This window comes from Esox lucius, chromosome 20 (assembly GCF_011004845.1).
Source record: "Esox lucius isolate fEsoLuc1 chromosome 20, fEsoLuc1.pri, whole genome shotgun sequence".
NCBI classification, from domain to species: Eukaryota; Metazoa; Chordata; class Actinopteri; order Esociformes; family Esocidae; genus Esox; species Esox lucius.
Genome location: NC_047588.1, coordinates 24,775,903 through 24,796,837, shown reverse-complemented (window position 1 = coordinate 24,796,837; position 20,935 = coordinate 24,775,903). Strand labels below are relative to the sequence as shown.

The following is a 20,935-nucleotide window of genomic DNA, read 5'->3' as shown; positions in this document are numbered from 1 at the left end:
GGCTGGCCTGTGTGGTCCGATCCAACAGACAAAAATGGTTCAGGAAGGGTTTGGCAATGTCGTTCAACATGGAGCAGGATAAACAGCAAGCCCCTGAGAAGGGTCAAAACTATAAACTGAACTGCTGTGAACCATCACAAGTACATCTTTGTTGATAAAGCAGGCTTCTACCGAGCCAAAACTCAAGTGTTGGCGCAGTATCATTGGTCAATTAGCAACTGGCCATGTGCCTGGGGAATCTTCATGTGTGCAGCCATATCTGAAGATGGGGTTGTACGACATAAGCCACTTCTTGGGTCTTACAATGCTGTGGCTGCACACCTGATTTAGTTCCACAATTAAATTGTGTGTGAAAATGTTAGGTTCCACCATTCAGATGTGATTCAGGAATGGTTTTGTGCCAATCCCTGATTCCTGACCCTACTGTTGACCTGGCCCCTTTTCATATACAGATGCTGGTCATAAAATTAGAATATCATCAAAAAGTTGATTTATTTCAGTAATTTCATTCAAAAAGTGAAACTTGTATATTATATTCATTCATTACCCACAGACTGATATATTTCAAATGTTTATTTATTTTAATTGTGATGATTATAACTGACAACTAATGAAAAACCCAAATTCAGTATCTCAGAAAATTAGAATATTGTGAAAAGGTTCAATATTGAAGACACCTGGTGCCACACTCTAATCAGCTAATTAACCCAGAACACCTGCAAAGGCCTTTAAATGGTCTCTCAGTCTAGTTCTGTAGGCAACACAATCATGGGGAAGACTGCTGACTTGACAGCTGTCCAAAAGAGGACCATTGACACCTTGCACAAGGAGGGCAAGACACAAAAGGTCATAGCTAAAGAGGCTGGCTGTTCACAGAGCTTTGTGTCCAAGCACATTAATAGAGAGGCGAAGGGAAGAAAAAGTTGTAAAAAAAAGTTGAAAAAAATGTACAAGCAATAGGGATAACCGCACCCTGGAGAGGATTGTGAAACAAAACCCATTCAAAAATGTGGGGGAGATTCACAAAGTGGACTGCAGCTGGAGTCAGTGCTTCAAGAACCACCACGCACAGACATATGCAAGACATTGGTTTCAGCTGTCGCATTCCTTGTGTCAACCCACTCTTGAACAAGACACAGAAGCGTCTCACCTGGGCTACAGACAAAAAGTACTGGACTGCTGCTGAGTGGTCCAAAGTTATGTTCTCTGATAAAAGTAAATTTAGCATTTCCTTTGGAAATCAAGGTCCCAAAGTCTGGAGGAAGAGAGGAGAGGCACAGAATCCACGTTGCTTGAAGTCCAGTGTAAAGTTTCCACAGTCAGTGATGGTTTGGGGTGCCATGTCATCTGCTGGTGTTGGTCCACTGTGTTTTCTGAGGTCCAAGGTCAACGCAACCGTCTACCAGGAAGTTTTAGAGCACTTCATGCTTCCTGCTGCTGACCAACTTTATGGAGATGCAGATTTCATTTTCCAACAGGACTTGGCACCTGCACACAGTGCCAAAGCTACCAGTGCCTGGTTTAAGGACCATGGTATCCCTGTTCTTAATTGGCCAGCAAACTCGTCTGACCTTAACCCTATAGAAAATGTATGGGGTATTGTGAAGAGGAAGATGCAATACGCCAGACCCAACAATGCAGAAGAGCTGAAGGCCACTATCAGAGCAACCTGGGCTCTCATAACACCTGAGAAGTGCCACAGACTGATCGACCTCATGCCACGCTGCATTGCTGCAGTAATTCAGGCAAAAGGAGCCCCAACTAAGTATTGAGTGCTGTACATGCTCAGACTTTTCATGTTCATATTTTTCAGTTGGCCAATATTTCTATAAATCAACTTTTTGATGATATTTAAATTTTATGACCAGCACCTGTAATCTCCTTTTCATTATGGAGGTGGAAGGTCTTTGACCGCCATCCCCATGAGCATGTCACCTTCCTACAGCTCATGGATAAGCCCTGTCATGACATCACAGGCGACCGATGACACGTTTGGATTTGGCATGCCAAAAACCTATTCCCACAGTGCATGAAAAATGAAGATTTTCATTGTGACATAGACAATATATCATGGCTTATTGAAAAAGACAGAATTTATGCAAATTAGTGTAGTGTGTGCTAAACATTGAAATTTAATTTATTTATTTCTGGTAGTATTTGTTACAATTGATTAGACAAAAAACATGTTGCAATAAAAGTTACTTTTTTGCATCAATGATTGTAGAAGATGTCTTCACTGGTCACACTTCTGATTATGGGATAGAAATTATGGACATTATTTTCTATCTGTTGTGATGGGTAATGTACAGTAAGAATCTTGCCTAATGTGGAAACAGTGAAATAAACTGTAACACATTATCTTTAGCACTGCAATTAGTCATTTTGATATACGTCTTGCATTTTTTGGTCTTGGACTAACTGATTGTTACAATGACTTGACTGAAAGAATTGCATTGTGTTATGTTTTCATGACTTAACAAATGTACTTGTTGTATTTCACCAAAAACGTAGTGGTTGAATCACTGATCTGAAAGGTGAAAGGTCTTTATAAACCAAATGCAAAATCAGTTGTTTTGATTTACGAGTATGATCTGTCAAGAAATAAGAGTTTTGAGTCACTGCAGCATTCTATTGATAATAGTACCAAAGTGACTGAAAAGAAATGTGAATGGGCTTAACTGGGCTCTGGGGTATTATCAATGCCTTGTAAATGGTCTTATATCCTACCCTTGATTGGTGCTTTTGAAAAACCTCATTCCTGATTTGCTTGAATGTTCCTTTGTATTCATGATTTCGTTTTTTGTTTAGAATTGTACTAACCAAGAGTGGGGCCTTCCAGAGACAGGTATATTTAACTGCAAATCATGCAAAACACCTTAACGGTGTAAATATTCCATTAATTCCACTAATGAATGACTTCTGAAGACAGTTGCTGGCAACCCAGCTCATTCAGGCATGACATGGCAAATGGGGTGAATACTTACACAATCAATTATTTTCTAATATTTGTAATTAATTTAGAACAATATGTAGATGCAATTTTTCACATTGACATTATGGGCATTTTTCCACATAGTAGGCCTGTGAAGCACTGCATGTAGCATATGTGTCCACTCTCCAAACGTCCTCAATATAACCATAAGAGAGAGGAACATGGGAATATCATAATTAGTCCAAGCTGTAGACATATAGGTGGGTGAATGCTGACTGCTGAGATTACAGAGTCCACCTCCATCTACTCTTCCCATGGAGCTGATCCCTGCCCCAAACACACAAAGGACAAAAGGAAGGAAGTTCTGAATTTTGGATCAACATCCAATTCGGTTCATATTTACTCCCACTTGACCCCCCTCACTGTTCATCATACACCCACACCTCACAGACAAGCATACATCAGTGGGGGAGGCTGAATGTGAATTTTGGCAAAGGCTTTGTGGATCTTTCTCTATCGGCAACCAAGTTTGTCCAATGTGCTTAAACAAGTGCTGTCAGACGTTATGTTTTTTTACATGGATCATGGCCGGGGGTTTGGTAAGTAGTTTAGGAACTTTATATTTATGTTCTCTGTAACTTAACACACAAATTCCCTTAGAGATTACTAGTGCCATTTCCTTAAAATCATCAGTAACGTCCATCTGGCCAAGGGCCATGTTTAGGCCAGTTACTGGACATTTTATAGCTTTCACAACCACTAAGATGGCAATGTGAATTAATTAAGAAATACGCCAGAAAGCACTCAGTATAGCATCAATGTGTCAGGAAATGGGCACCTCAAAACTTTCCATTTTACTGCACATTGCATCCTACGCATTACTTGAACGCAGTCACACTTTTCTCACTGCATGTGCGACTAGCTCCAAATTTTGTGAACATATCAAACAGGAACTATGCACACAAAAAGCAGATGTGTGGGGGAGGAAAATGAACGCCCCTGCATGCCTGTGGCAGAGACAGATTCCAAACTTCCAACCTACATTTCCATTTCAGTCATTAAAGGGAAGTTCCTCCATGTTCTTCTGTCCAGATTCACTTTCAGTAAGATAATTATTTGTTAAAATGGTCAGTTGAGACAACAACATATCATTGTAATAGTACACCATATTGCTGTTTTTCTCTATTATCCAAAAAACTGATGTCAAATTCATCTCAACTGCAATGTTATGAGCACAGCAGTATTCATTGCTTTTGCAGGACAGTCATTTCATGACTTTCACAAGCAATGTCAATGCAAAGCATATTTTTGCCCAACAATAGGTCAAACAAATGTATAGTGTTTGGTAACAGCTGATACAAACTACATGCTTACTCTTACACAAAATGTCTTTGCACACTTGTTCAATCAGTTTTATATATGCATAAAACAGGTCACTCATGAGCTGCTATTTGCAAGAATGGACCAAGCAAGAAGAAGAAAGGAGGGGCTCAGATGTGTGACGGTGGATAGTCCAAAGTGAAATACAAAGAACTATATTTTAAAATTAAATGAACGGCACAATTTTGACCCTATCAATCATGGCCTCTTCATGCGAAAGACTTGGAAACGGGCCCAGACAAATGTCAGCAGATTAACAGTGGCATCATTAGAATGAATATTCAAGAATGACATGAGGTCAATTTCAATGTTGTACCACACTGTCTAGAGTACAATATAGAGTGGCTCTCAAAATTATTCACCCCACTTGAACATTTCCACATTTTATTGTGTGACAAAAGGAAATAAAAATGTACAACCCTTTCAAAAAAGCTGGGACAGCGGCAACAAAAGACTAGAAAAGTTGTGTTTCACAACTTATTAGGTTAATTGGCAAAAGGTCAGTTACATGATTAGGTATAAAAAGAGAGGATGATTCTTTCAGAAGCAAAGATGGGGAGGAGTTTATCACTCTGTGAAAGACTGCACGGGCAAATAGTGCAACAACTGAAGAATAACGTTTCTCAATGTAATATTGCAAAAGGTTTGGGGATCTCAAAATCTACAGTACATAACATCATCAAAGGATTCAGAAAATCCAGAGAAATCTCTGTACGCAAGGGACAAGGCCGAAAACCAATGGAAGACTGTGATCTTCGGGCCTTCTGGTGGCACTAAATTATAACATTCACTCACTAACACAGATTTAGACAGATTTGTGAACAATATTTGAGAGAAATAGGCCTTTTGTGTACACAGAGAAAGTCTTAGATCTTTGAGTTTAGCTCATGATAAATGGGGGCAAAAAGTGTAATTTGTTGTTGCGTATATAATTTTGTTCAGTGTAGTTGTTTGGCTCCTTTCTAAATCATAATGATAACAGAAATCACCCAAATGGCCCTGATCAAAAGTTTACATACCCTTGAATGTTTTGCCTTGTTACAGACACACACTGGTGAAAATAACAATTAAAGATGATATTCCCACAACTGTGGCTTTTTAAATTGCAATTAGTTTCTGTGTATAAATAGTCAATGAGTTTGTTAGCTCTCACGTGGATGCATTGAGCAGGCTAGATATTGAGAAATGGGGAGCAGAAAATAAGTGTCAAAAAACACTTGTGTAACAAGGTAATGGAACTTTATAAAGATGGACAAAGATATACAGTGGATATAAAAAGTCCACACACCCCTGTTAAAATGCGAGGTTCTTGTGATGTAAAAGAACGAGACAAAGATAAATTATGTCAGAACTTTTTCAACCTTTAATGTGACCTATAACGTCCCTCATCTTCATCGGCTTATCCGGTATCGGGTCGCGGGGGCAGCAGCTTTGCACTCGGCCGCGAACCGGTCCAGTGAGTGCTGAAGGTCACAGACCGATGATGCCATCAGGACCACATCATCCGCAAAAAGCAGTGATGAGATCCCCAGCCCACCAAACTGCAACCCCTCCCCACCCCGACTACGCCTCGATATCCTGTCCATAGAAGTTACAAACAGGATTGGTGACAAAGCACAACCCTGGCGGAGGCCAACCCCCACCTTGAACGAGTCCAACTTACTACCGAGAACCCGAACACAGCTCTCACTTTGGACGTACAGGGATTGGATAGCCCTCAAAAGGGACCTCCTCACCCCATAGTCCCACAGCTCCTCCCACAGTATCTCCCGGGAGACCTGACCTATAACGTGAACAATTCAATTGAAAAACAATCTGAAAAAAATATTTGATTCTGGTTTTGTTTGTTGTTATTCTGTCTCTCACTGTTCAAATACACCTACCATTAAAATGATAGACTGATCATTTCTTTGTCAGTGGGCAAACGTACAAAATGAGCAGGGGATCAAATACTTTTTCCCTCACTGTAGATATATTTAAATAAAGCAAACAATATTTAAATGTGTCACATCTAAGAAGAGCTAGAATAATATTCTTGCTTAAAAATGTACAAGGACAATATATATTCATTTTAAAACATTAATATTCAATAGGACAACACATATTTCAATCCATTAATTTTAGTGTGCATTTTCTAATTATTTGAAAAATAATAATCTCAGTTTCAACATTTGTTATGTTGTCTTTGTGCAATTTACAACTAAATATAGAGATAAAAGATTCACACATCATTGCATTCTGGTTTTATTAGCATTTAAAAAAACAAAGAAGTAAAATTAGGGGTTGTTGCACACAGCACAAAAGCATCCAAAAGTGAAAAATATAATCTACTAATTGTTCTGTTTGTTACAAATATAAAACAGAAAATAATTTATTGCATACAGTTGAGAGAACAAGTATTTGACACCCTGCCGATTTTGCTGGTTTTCCTACTTACAAAGCATGTAGAGGTCTGTAATTTATATCACAGGTACACTTCAACTGTGAGAGACGGAATATAAAACAACAATCCAGAAAATCACATTGTATGATTTTTAAATAATTAATTAGCATTTTATTGCATGACATAAGTATTTGATCACCTACCAACCAGTAAGAATTCCGGCTCTCACAGACCTGTTAGTTTTTCTTTAAGACGCCCGCCTGTTCTCCACTCATTACCTGTATTAACTGCACCTGTTTGAACTGGTTACCTGTATTAAAGACACTTGTCCACACACTTAATCAAACAGACTCCATCCTCTCCACAATGGCCAAGACCAGAGAGCTGTGTAAGGACATCAGGGATAAAATTGTAGACCTGCACAAGGCTGGGATGGGCTACAGGACAATAGGCAAGCAGCTTGGTGTGAAGGCAACAACTGTTGGCGCAATTATTAGAAAATGGAAGAAGTTCAAGATAACGGTCAATCTCCCTCAGTCTTGGGCTCCATGCAAGATCTCACCTCGTGGGCCATCAATGATCATGAGGAAGGTGAGGGATCAGCCCAGAACTACACGGCAGGCCCTGGTCAATGACCTGAAGAGAGCTGGGACCACAGTCTCAAAGAAAACCATTAGTAACACACTACGCCGTCATGGATTAAAATTCTGCAGCGAAAGCCAGGCCCCCCTGCTCAAGCCAGTGCATGTCCAGGCCCGTCTGAAGTTTGCCAATGACCATCTGGATGATCCAGAGGAGGAATGGGAGAAGGTCATGTGGTCTGATGAGACACAAATAGAGCTTTTTGGTCTAAACTCCACTCGACGTGTTTGGAGGAAGAAGAAGGATGAGTACAACCCCAAGAACACCATCCCAACCGTGAAGCATGGAGGTGGAAACATCATTCTTTGGGGATGCTTTTCTGCAAAGGGGACAGGACGACTGCATCATATTGAGAGGAGGATGGATGGGGCCATGTATCGCAAGATCTTGGCCAACAACCTCCTTCCCTCAGTAAAGCATTGAAGATAGGTTGTGGCTGGGTCTTCCAGCATGACAACGACCTGAAACACACAGCCAGGACAACTAAGGAGTGGCTCCGTAAGAAGCATCTCAAGGTCCTGGAGTGGCCTAGCCAGTCTCTAGACCTGAACCCAATAGAAAATCTTTGGAGGGAGCTGAAAGTCCGTATTGCCCAGCGACAGCCCCGAAATCTGAAGAATCTGGAAATGGTCTGTATGGAGGAGTGGGCCAAAATCCCTGCTGCAGTGTGTGCAAACCCGGTCAAGAACTACAGGAAAGTATGATCTCTGTAATTGCAAACAAAGGTTTCTGTACCAAATATTAAGTTCTGGTTTTCTGATGTATCAATTTCTTATGTCATGCAATAAAATGCAAATTAATTACTTATAAATCATACAATGTGATTTTCTGGATTTTTGATTAGATTCCGTCACACACAGTTGAAGAGTACCTATGATAAAAATTACAGACATCTACATGCTTTGTAAGTGGAAAAACCTGCAAAATCGGTGGAGTATCAAATACTTGTTCTCCCCACTGTAAGTGTTCACCCTTGTCAATTAATATAGTAGAGGCATCTTAGGCAGCAATTACAGCCACATGTCTATTTGGATAATTCTCAACAAGTTTTGCGTATCTGGACACAGCAATTTCTTAGCAAAATAGTTTAAGCTTCATCAATTCAGATCGGGACCTTAGGTAAACAGCAATTTTCAACTCTTTCCAGATACTCTTAATTGGATTTAGGTCTGCGCTTTAACTGGGTACTTCAGGACATTTACCTTCTTTTTAAGCTACTTAGGGATTGTCTTTGGTTGTATGTTTGGGATCATTGTTTTATTCCAGGATTTTTCGGTACTTTGCTGCATCAATTTTTCCCTCTATCTTGACAATCTTTACAGGCCCTGACAAGAAGCAAAACATTCCAGGAGCATGATGCTGTCAAAACTGTGCTTCATTGAGGTGTTAGGCTTTTGTGAAGTAGTTTGTAAATTTGCAATATGCGTCTACCAGCTCAGCCATGCCAGACTTTATCCAAATACAGTATTTTACAATTACAATCTTAATTATTTTCAGACTTTTGTTGTCTTCACTTGGATATTGTGAGTTAGTTACTATGTGTAAATTAAGCAGGAAAAAGTCAGATTTTATGTGTTTACTTTTCAGGCTGTAAGGTGAATATTTTGAAAAGGGTTGGTGCCTGCCCATACTCACTTTACATGCATTTAATGCCTGTGACAAATCTCAGTTGAAACTCTTGGAGTTTGAAACTAGTCTGGAACAAATTCCAATGCCACAGGGCTAAATAAGTAAAACAGCTTTCTCAAATGTTATTCTGATTTTAGGAACCACTATTAATAAGCTGGAGTGTGAAGATATAGATGATATTTCATTTCTGGCTGTATTGCAAAAGGGCAGAGATAAAGTGGCAGTTTTTCCAAAATAGTCTCTTAGATCATAATACACCAGTGAAATTGAATACTAGCCTCATGTTTATGTAGTTTTCCTGTATTGTCCTGTTTGTCCTGTGCTAACACAGTCAGATTTAGAGAGGAAAAAAATACATAGTGGTTAGCACGGAAAAGTTTAGAGTAAGTAACCTATTTTCTTTACTTCAAGTCCAGATAATTGATTCAACAGCTCAGATAAACTACTCTTAGCCCCATGTCCCTCATTGTCATACCATATACAAGAACATTGCCTAATGTACAGTGTCATGGATGTCATTAGAGATCATTGTTCTTCTTCCTCTTCCTCTCCCTTATCCACCTCCTTACATTCTTCCTCTCTGCTTTGCAAAGAGAGTTGTGTCTTGGGTATTGCACAAAATGTTGAATTATACCAACATTTGCTTAGAAACAGGTAAATAGTCCTTCTGGGACCTGGCAAAATGCTTTTGTGTATATTGTTCATAGAACTTATTTTGGTCCGTTAGCGATTGCGAAATGTAATTTTGTTTGAATGTTCCCTCTCACAATTTTCTGTATGTAGGAGGACTCTCATATAATTACATTTGATCAATCTTGCTTAAATATTAACTGTTGATACATTTTGCCACAGGAAAAATATCTAAAACCAGGATATAAGCAATAAGGCAGTGATTCTGTTCTGATTTGTCTGCTTCAAAGAATGCTATCTTGAGCTATTCCATATGCAACACTTCTGGTAGATTTGTTTTTTCTTTATACTAATGTCCAAACAGAATTAAATACTGCAGTTTGTTTGTACGTTATAGAATATAAATTGATCTCTAGTGATTTTTTTAAAGTATTATTGTAATTAATTATTTTTTAGTAATACTGGCTAGCTTCATAGCAAGACTCCTTAAAACACCAGTGTCTGGAGTGGATATTAATAGCTATCCATAAGCTATAGTTTGAGGCAAGCTTTCACAGTCCAAGTTCTGCCAAACGTCTTGATTCGCCAACCTAACTTGTAATTAGGCCAGGCTGCCTAAATCCCACTTTGGGTGTATAAAACCACCAGTGGAAGTTTGAAGGGAATTTAATTTTTTTAGGGGGAAGGTTGAGAGGGGTTAGAAAGGTTTTGGGGCAGGGATGTGGGACCGGGGCTGAGGTTTTAATTCTTCATTACAACTGTAGTGAGAGGGTGTGGTATCAACAAAACAGGGCCAGGCTAAATGCACTGTTACTGCCTAACCCTGGGGTAGTAAAAATGAATGACATAGCTTACAGCCGTGTTGCAATCCACCCTGTGTTTTTCGTACCTCTTGAGGGAAAAACATTGTGGGCTCAGTGCTTTTATACATCCCACCAAATCAGTTTCTTAAGGGAACAATGTTAACTGGAGTGCTCTTAAAATTCCAGTTTTCTTGTCTTGAAAACTGAGAGAAAACACACAGTGGGAATCCTGGATTTATAAACCTCCATCATTTGTTGATATAGTTGCGGTACTGACTGGAAAAGAGGCCGTTGTTTTCTGGGTGTGTAGAGTTTGGGAATTTTGGTTTTAAATTACATTTGGTGCCAACCTTATCCCATCCCCAAACTGCACAAACTAGTGCTATGTTTTTTGTCCAAGTTTACCGCAAATAGGAAGAAAACGCTAAAGCAAACAACCCAAAACCACTTCCTCGCATGTTTCTTGCATATAACCACATTGCCATCCCCCCTGGGCAGACCTAAGGGCTGCCGAAGGATCAAACTTAGCACAGACTTGCAGTAAACAAGATGACCGAGTCATGTGCCACACAGATCTGTGGCAGAGGACTGTGTCACGGTCTCACTCTTTATCAGGGCATCTGGAAAAAAGTATGGAAGGGAAGGACGTAGATAACTGGATGTTGAAGATGAGAAGAAACAACAGCTTTTGAGTGAACGTCTGTCATAATCGTGAGCAGCGGCATAGGTCAAGTTTCATAGCCAGTAGCCACCTTGGTTTACATAACAGAGGACAGTGACATTTGTATTTCGTGCTACATGATTTTTCTTGCCTGCTGACCATCTGGTGAGCTCTGTTAGAGTCATAAGAAAGGAAACATCTGGATGACACATGGTGATGTGTGCCCACAACTATGATCACTTCCATGTTAGGGGACTAAATATGATTTCTTATGAACATTTTCACATTTGATGTCAGAATAATACGGGACAGCCCACTTCTTGCACTCACTGTGGTTTTTGTTTGTTGATGCTGGTGAAAGTTGCTGGGCTAGACCCAAATGTTAAGCCCCACAACATACCATTTTAGTTTAGTTTTCTTTAAACTAAATATTTTTGTCAAATTAGCCAGAGATAGGAGGTATGATGTATGTATGATGTATGAGGCATTATTCCACTAGGCTTGAGGCATGTGACAAACAGTAAATGAAGGGAATAACTTGCCGTTACTGGATGGGAATGCGTTATATTTAAACCTTAAGTGCATATAATTACAGGGTTAAACTACATGCACCCTTACATTTGAATGTTTTCCTGCTTGTGCTGATAAACATATTGGCACACAGCAGTACCAGACATTTACCTCTTATGTTCCTAAAGTGTTTAACTCAGCAAATATATTACCGTTCATATGAAGAAATAAAGGGATGTTAAATGACCTGGCAGATCTCTACAGTATATAACCAAAGAATTCTAAACATTACAATGAAAAAAAATATATTAACAACTGTCCAACAAATCATGTGAATAAGGATATGATTTTTCAGAATTAACCTTTGAACACTTTTAAAATAGTGTAACCATTCATAGTTTTTACATTAGTTTAAAGTGTACACTGGGGCAGCTTTTACATTGGTTTAAAGTGTACACAGGGGCAGTTTTTACATTGGTTTAAGTGTACACTGGGGCATCTTTTACATTGGTTTAAAGTGTACATTGGGGCAGTTTTTACATTGGTTTCAAGTGTACTCTGGGGCAGTTTTTACATTAGTTTAAAGTGTACACTGGGGCAGCTTTTACATTTGTTTAAAGTGTACACTGGGGCAGTTTTACCATTTGTTTAAAGTGTACACTGGGGCAGTTTTTACATGGGTTTAAGTGTAAACTGGGGCATATTTTACACTGCAGTTTGTTAGTGTAAGTACATGTCTACCACTCTGGCTGAACATTCTCATATATGGCATGTTCATATTCAACATCAATTGTACCACTGGAAAAATATCTGTGAAAACCTTTTAATAGTACAAAAAACTAGAACACAGTAAAACAATTTTTTTGAAGGTTTGATCGAAAAAACAAACACATCTTAGGTGATAATTCTTACAACTAGATGTATTGTCCATTTCTGGAGAACTTTCAGGACAGTTTCTGTATATACAATTACAAACTATTCGTTTGCTTGCTTGGAACAATATAATCATAAAATTGAAAGTAGAAGCATTAAACTGTTTGGACTGTACAGGCAACTGACCCATTGTTAGTCAGTACCTTTCTCTAAATGTAGTTATTACTACATCTATAATATTCTCATGCATCAGTCATGTTGTTACAGCAACATATAATTACATGCAGGCATGATTTGTCTATGTTATTATTGGTGACTCCCATTAACCGTGGGATAATGTCATTGGTAGACGTTTAGCTCCAAATTGAGATAAAGAAGGTCCTTGAAATAGGTGAGATAAGAAGAGTTAAATAGGGAGTTGAGACAAAACGATCCTGTCAGCAAAAACAGACTGAAACATGAACATGAAACTTTTCATTCTTCTGACACTGTTTGGAGGGGCAGGTAATTTTGACTCATCACCTCATGTCAAAATTAGTTCAGAGAACATTTACAAGTACATTTTAATAATTTAGCACATTTTCTAATCACATGCAACTTACAGTTAGTTCATTCATTTTAAGATAGATAGGTGGTACAACCACTCAACTTTATATTAGTATGTACCCCTTCTTCAGTGAAGTACCAAAATCAGTGTCAGAAGTAAAAGAATAACAAATCATAAAGTAACAAGAGGTAGTTCTGTTAATGTTATCTCATGATTCTTTTTATTAAAAGATACACACCCATAATAAATTACAATTAATATTACAGATATTTATTTTGTTTCAAAATACAACACACCAAAATGGATGTTATCACTGAATTGTCATGAAAATCCTAAGATGTCATTCAAAGCTTCTGTTCATTTTATTTACTTCTACACTTTAGTTGCCCAAGAGGGGAATGAGAAGATCGTAGGTGGATATGAGTGCCGGAAAAACTCTGTGCCCTACCAGGTTTCTCTCTACACAGACTACCACTTCTGTGGAGGGATCCTACTGTCTAGTGAATGGGTCCTCTCTGCTGCCCACTGCTACACATCGTAAGTGCTGACTGCAGATTTCCCGTGTTACATTTCTTCCACTTTAATGTTATGATTTTATCTTCTGGTGCAATAAAATCCATATATGAAAACATACACTATTTTCTTTAATGTTAGTTTTGGTAAAAGAAAACTAGCCTGTGGCCAGGGAAGAAGGCAGTGTATTGATAAAAAAACAAACATTTGACATGGTCTTTTCTGCTCTTTGTAATGTTATTTTTATTGGTTGGGTCAATTAGAAATGTGACCATGTTTCCTTGTGCAGTACCATCTCTTCCAACTACTACTGGATCATCTGTACCTTCCAGGTCTCCGTTGCAGGTACGCCTGGGGGAGCACAACATCAAGGAGCCTGAAAGCACGGAGCAGCAGATCATGTCTGCCCAGTTTATCCGCCACCCAGACTACAACTCTGGTACCCAGGACAATGACATTGCGCTGATCAAGCTGAGCCAGCCGGCCACCTTGAACGGCTATGTGCGCCCTGTGGTTCTCCCCGTGAAGTGCGGAACTACCGGGACCATGTGCCAAGTCTCCGGCTGGGGAAACCTCCGCGCCAGCAACCAAGGCTGTGAGTGGGATGTGTGTGTATATCCGTGGGTTAGTGTGCACATGTTTGCATGTATATTGATATGACTCCATGGGTGAGTACGTGTTTGTGTGGGTGTGTAAAACAGCTGCACCCAGAAGACCCACTCACAGTGTGTACAGCACCAGATAAGATATGCTGCTTTTGAATGGCTAACAGCTGTAGATAACAGTGACTTAGTGAGTTTGGACAGGTCCAGTCTTTTAGAAAAATCCCAAGTGATCTGTACCTTTTCTGATTCTTAATGCCTTGTTACATGTGCGTCTCGTCTATTGTTTTGCTCTTCCAGCAAGGTACCCTGACACATTACAGTGTGTTGACATCCCCCTCCTGAGTGATAACACCTGTCTGGAAGCCTATTTCTTCCAGATGACTGAAAACATGATTTGTGCTGGCTTCATGGAGGGGGGCAAGGACTCCTGCCAGGTAAAAGCCAATAGACCTGAGGGGATTTTCGTCATCATTTATTTTCTTGATTTCATAGTTTGCACCATGATGAAACAACACTGTAGCTGATTATCTATTTCCAGTATCTCTCCATGTTCCTCCGTCCCTACCCGTCTGTCTGGTTGTTATCTTCCTTTAACACTTGCACCACCGTGCAATCGTGCAATCACTCTCTTACATTCTCCCTCTCTCTTTCTCTTCCTATCTCTCCAACCTCTCAGGGGGACTCTGGTGGCCCTCTGGTGTGTGGTGGGGAGCTGCAGGGTGTTGTGTCCTGGGGTCATGGCTGTGCCCTCAGGAACAAGCCTGGTGTCTATACTAAAGTATGCAACTATATCTCATGGATCCGAAACACCATGGCCTCCAGTTAAAGATCCAATCCAGGATCTTAAGCACAAGAAATGTGTGTTATAATTCAAATAAATACATTTGGAACAGATCAAAGATATTGTGATTTCTTTTTCTAGAGGTGATCATGATGTTGTTAGGCCTGGGCTTCCATGTCCAACTCCAAAAATCGATTTCCTTGTTTTTTTAGGTCACTTTACTGCAGGTGGGATGGTATTAATAAACACATGCAGCAACAGACAAGGGTGTCTGGTGACAGGGACGCTGACAGGAATGACAGGGCCTGGGACAGAATTTAACATTCAGGACCCAAACCACAGGCCAATAAATGTATTAATAGTAATTAAATGACTGTCCAAAAAACAAGTCATAAAGATTTTATTGTTTAATGCTTTAATTCTTAATTAGGCCACATTCAAATCCCTTTGTTTTCAACACAGGTAATTAATTATGCCACATCTTTTCAATTCATAACCTACTCAGTCCCAATCAGCCATTACTGAACTGCTACACATATTTAGACGTTCTCTTTTAGATTTGTCCTTCCATTTCTATGCTGCTAGTTTTGGTTGCATGGTGGCAATTACAGCATTTTGCAATTACTCATCCGTCAGAAAGGGATTCTGCACCAATGCCCGATAGAGAATCACGTTCCGAATAAAAATATGAAAAATGGAATTAACTGTTCCAAAAAAAGCACTAACTCAGAGTTCAACAACGTTCTTCTTAGCTTTGCTAATGTTAGCTTAGGGTTTCTGGTAGCTAGCTACAGAGAGTTGGTCTAAGCCTTCTTTGCTATTTTTGTAGTGTATGCTGCAGTAGACAAGGGAGGAACTGTCGTCCTGGTCTCTAGCTGCCATTAGAGTTTCTTACAGTAAGCAAACTTCACCCCTTACGGCATAGTTATGCTATATATAATATAATCCAGGTAAAATAAGCCAAGGAGGAAAGCCTGCCTCGCTGAAGGCGATTGGCTGGAACGGGATTGGCTGGAAAGTAGCGGCATGCTCCAAAAATGATAAAATGACATTCCACAGGCTCTTTACTTTTTACTTTACTTTACTAAACTGACAATATAAATGAAGCATTTCTGTTTATTGAATGATTTATCATGTGAGCTGTCTTTGTTTAATGACATTATGGGGATGACTTTGAATGACTTTGTATAGTCTGAATTTGTTGTTATCAGTGAGAGGTAGAAAAAATATAAAAAGTTACAACTTGTCTCCCTCTGCTGGCTTTACAGTGTTTTGTCATTTTAAAAGAACTTTCCAGTGAAAATAAGGCTTCAATAAGTTAATGTTCTGTTCTAAACTAACAAAAAACATTGAATGTTGTTTCACAAAAAAAAAAAATCCCTAGACTGTGATGTAATACTCCTGAGTAGGATGAGCTGGAAAATCTGCATTCTATAGTTAGATGAGGCAGCCAATCACTGGTCTAACACTCAAGAGTTGAATCATTTGAATGTCCGGTATATGCCCAAACCATTCATGTGTAGGGTTATTCTCAAACCATTCCTACACAGAAAAGTGTCATTTCAATGTACTTCATGACATTAAAAAACATAATTGGAAGGAAACTATTTAGCTCATATTGTAATTAAATAATAAATAATTATAGTTCAAATTTCGAAGAAATCTGTATAGGCTTGCTCGATTATCAAAAAACATGATTAGGAGTTTCCCCAAAGACCAAAAGATGTCTGGCAGAGATTGACAAATTATACTCATTGCATTTCATTTATGATCTTAGTGTGGGAAAATTCTCACAATATGGTTGAATACCAAGATTTTCCCAATCTGTCCGCCATCCAAAATACACCAACAACCACACCCTTCTCCATTACATCATAATGACCCGGCTAAGGACTCTGTTGGCCCTGTGGCCTGAAGCATACTATTTGGGTCTGACCTGAGGCCTGTGGATTCATTCATAACCACTCTAGTGGCAATGGGTGTGGGCCTTCAGCAATCCTGTCAAAAGATATACATGTCCATCAAGAGCTAGCCACTTTGAAATGAGAATGAGTGAACTCAATAAAGCAGAATTGAAAGCTGTCTTCTGTGTTCATTCATATTGAACCAGTTAAACTCAAAAAGTCAGTGACCATGGAAAAAACACAATTAAAACGAAAATGGTATTTTTGTTTTGATTAACATCATAATACTATGTCTAATTTCATTAGCATTTTGGCATGTTATCATAAATTAAGTACATTCAAAATAAATTACACTGCTCAAAGAAATTAAGGGAACACGTAATCATCACAGTATAACACCAAGTCAATTAAACTTCAGGGAAATCAGTCTGTCCAATTAGGAAGCAAAAGCGTTACAGGAGGAGAGCTGGACTGGGCATCAACCCAGCAGCAGGACCAGTCGCTGCTCCTTTGTATGAGAACGGTAACACTTTCCGATAAGGGTACATGAACTACCATTAACGAATACAGTAGTTAACATGACGAAATGATGAACAATGACATGAACAAACAGTTAATAATGATAACCCTTAATTTATTAATGATTTACAAATGCATTAACTAACAGTGTGTAGTGTAATTTGTTCATGTTGGCACAGGACATAGATTCATGTCGTTATTTGCAGGAACACACAGTTTGTACTGTAATTGTTTGATGCTGATGCAGGACATGCATTCATGTAGCTAGTTGTTTGCATGAATAGGTTAAGTACTATACATTATTAACTAGATAATTACATTTTTTAATATGATTACAGTGCGGCCACCATTATTACTAAGATAGGCAGGCTACTTGCGTCTTCAAATAGGTGTGACGCGCACAAAATGTATGGTCGCATTTAGGGTTTTGTATTGTTTGAAATGGGGATGCATTACATATATTAAAGGACACTTACTAGGGTTGGCCAGTAGGGGGCAGAGAGACGTGGCCGCTTTGCGTTGGGACTGAATTTGATCCAAACAAACACCTGCGCATTCTAGTAACTCTTGAAGGCCATGTATTAATTCTCATAATTTATCCTGTTTTCCAGGTCGGTAATGTACAAAAGTACACTGGACATTTCAAAACTTGCCTGTTAAAGTGTATGTAGAGAGTTGGAAAGCATAGTAATTTTATATCTATGAGCTAGACAGAAAACGTTGAATGTAAAATGCCATGATGGTGCTGCCTTCCTTTGAAAAAAACGAATTTGTTACAGTACTGTATGAACATTTTAAAACAACACTCCTGACAATATCCCTAGGATTAATATAATAGAATTTTGTAATTGTATTGTTTAGGAACTTTGCAGTTGTTGCACTGTAAGGGTTAGCGATTAGCTAGTTCCTGTTAGCTGGCTCCAGTTAGCTGTATGCTCGCTCCAGTCAAGTTTGTTAGTTTCGGTTAACACTACGCTAGCTTGCTCAGCCATATTATGTTCGTGTTAACATTAAGGTTATTTGCAATTGTCTAATCCTTTTACCAGATTTTACTACACTAGCTGAACATGAAGGTGTTATACACATAAGTACAACATTACTGCTGTATAAGAACTTTGTGAAATGTCTGATATAAAAAGGGCTTGATAATTAAATTTGATTAACTGATTAATGTGACTTGCCTGTTTACACTTCTACTAAAAATACATTACTCATCTCTTCCTTTATGATGTCCACGTTTCCAGAGTGGTTGTTTTACAAATTGTCTTTATAGCCCACACTTATTCCTGTCATACTTGAAGGGAGGATTATGTGCTATCACTAGTATTCTAACACCAAACCATTAGTTCATACCCTTTTGCCCACTGAGTAACCATTGAGCTGGAATAAAGCATTAATAAAGGATGCCTCACTATTAGGTAATTATTTTGTGTCCCTTTAAGTTATGAATTATTCTACCTTAACAATCACTAACTAATGACACATTGGTAGCTATAAACCCTCAATAACTGATACTTCACCATTAGTTAATTCTTTTGTGGCCCCTTAAGTAAAGTGATTAATTATCCTACATTGATAATCACTAACTAGCGACATGAGTTCATGTTCTGTCTCCACATAATCAAATTACAATACACTGTTACTTAATGTATTTGTAAGTCAATATTAAAGTAGGGGTTATCATTAATAACCGTTTGTTTATGTCTTTGTTCATCATTTGTTCATGTTAACTACTGTATTCGTTAATGGTAGTTCATGTATTCTTATCAGAAAGTATTACCGGAAGATCAGGAGGAGCACTGCCAGAGCCCTACAAAATGACCTCCAGTGGGCTACTGGTGTGCATGTTTCGGACAAAACTGTCAGAAACAGTCTCCATGAGGGTGGCATGAGGGCCCGACACCCTCTAGTGGGACCTGTGATCACTGCCCAGCACCATGCAGCTTGATTGGCATTCACCAGAAAACAACAGAATTGGCAAGTCCACCATTGGCGCCATGTTCTCTTCCCAGATGAGAGCAGGTTCACACTGAGCACATGTGACAAGCGTGAAAGAATCTGGAGACGCTGTGGTGAACGTTATGCTGCCTGCAACATCATCCAGCATGACTGGTTTGGTGGTGGGTCAGTGATGGTCTGGGGAGGCATGTTCTTGGAGGGTCGCACAAACCGCCACATGCTAGCCAACGGTTCCCTGACTGCTGTTAGGAAGCGGGATGAAATCCTCAGACCCATTGTCAGACCTTACGCTGGTGCAGTGGACCCTGGGTTCCTCCTGATGCAGGACAATGCCCGGCCTCATGTGGCCAAAGTGTGTAGGCAGTTCCTGGATGACAAAGGCATTGATGCCACTGACTGGACCTCACGTTCCCCAGACCTGAATCCATTTGCCATCTCATCAGGAGCATGCCCAGACACTGTGGGGAGTGCATACAGGCACGTGGGGGCCATACACATTACTGAGTCACATTATGAGTTGCCGTGATGAAATTCACGCAAGTTGGAACAGCTTGTGATTTCAATTGTACACTTTGATTTTCGGTGTCAGTTTGAATCCAGCCCTGAGTCGGTTGGTGATTTTGGTTTCCACTGACCGTTGATATGTCATTTTGTTCTCAACGAATTACACAATGTACAGTAAAGATTTTGACCTTTAATATATTTAATTCTTTGAGACCTGATTTGTGATTTAAGTGTTCCCTTAACTTTTTTGAGCAGTGTATAAAGCAAAAATTCCGAGACACTTTTACAGCAGTAGAAGAACAAGAAACCAGGCAAGCCTGGCTCAGCCGGACCACAACAGAAGGTATTGCCCTCTTCAGATTCGAAACAGGGTCACCCATTTGAAAGGCTGTGTCGCTAACCACTACACCACAGAGCTCTACGTTCAATGCGTGTCAGTATAGCCCCTATCTTGAACAAATCCTCTTTTGTCACTGGCCGTATAAACAGCTTATTAGCCAGTAACAGGCTTTACCAGTATCTGCTAACTTTCTGGAATAGTCATAGGAATTGAACAATTGCTAGCGAGTCTGCCAAAGCTATTTCATTTCGTGGCATAAGAACGTATTTTTTTCTTTCATGGCATACTTTTTTCTTTCATTCGTGAATGACATTGTACAATAACTATCAAGAAAGGTGATGATAACTTTTTCATCAAGTGAAACGATTAGAGAATCATGGAAATAAAATAAATAAATGTTGTTGTTCACAATAGATTTGAAATTGAGCCTTCCACGTGACAGGCACTGTCTTTAACCATAACGCCATGGGCATTATGCATTTCACCAGTCGCTAAACACTACTGAGCATTGTGTTAAACTGATTAACGTTTCTTATTAAGTTTACCTCCACCAGAAATAGCGTCTATGAGCTGTTAGCTTTTGCCACCGGCCGTTTTAACAGCTTATTAGCCAGTAATAGGAATAATCATAAGAATTGAGCAATTTCTAGCGAGACTGAAGATGAACTTTTCAATGCCAGAAACAGTCGCAATATAACCATATACAGTTTCAGCCAGCGAAGTTTTCACCAACATGGAATAATTCACAATGCGTACTTCGTTTCGCCTGCGAGGAGATATGAACTCGGCACCTATAGTCCACAAGACCATTTCTCAAACC

General features: G+C 39.3%; 1 protein-coding gene across 1 annotated transcript; it reads left to right on the top strand.

Moving 5' to 3' along the window:
- The first annotated feature begins 12,883 nt into the window (after positions 1-12,883).
- Positions 12,884-14,934, top strand: LOC105019095 (trypsin-3-like). Its single transcript, XM_010885005.1, has 5 exons — positions 12,884-12,947; positions 13,374-13,527; positions 13,836-14,098; positions 14,406-14,542; positions 14,785-14,934. The coding sequence occupies exons 1-5, from the start codon at positions 12,902-12,904 to the stop codon at positions 14,932-14,934; spliced, it is 750 nt and encodes a 249-aa protein (XP_010883307.1). The 5' UTR covers positions 12,884-12,901.
- The last annotated feature ends 6,001 nt before the right edge of the window (positions 14,935-20,935 follow it).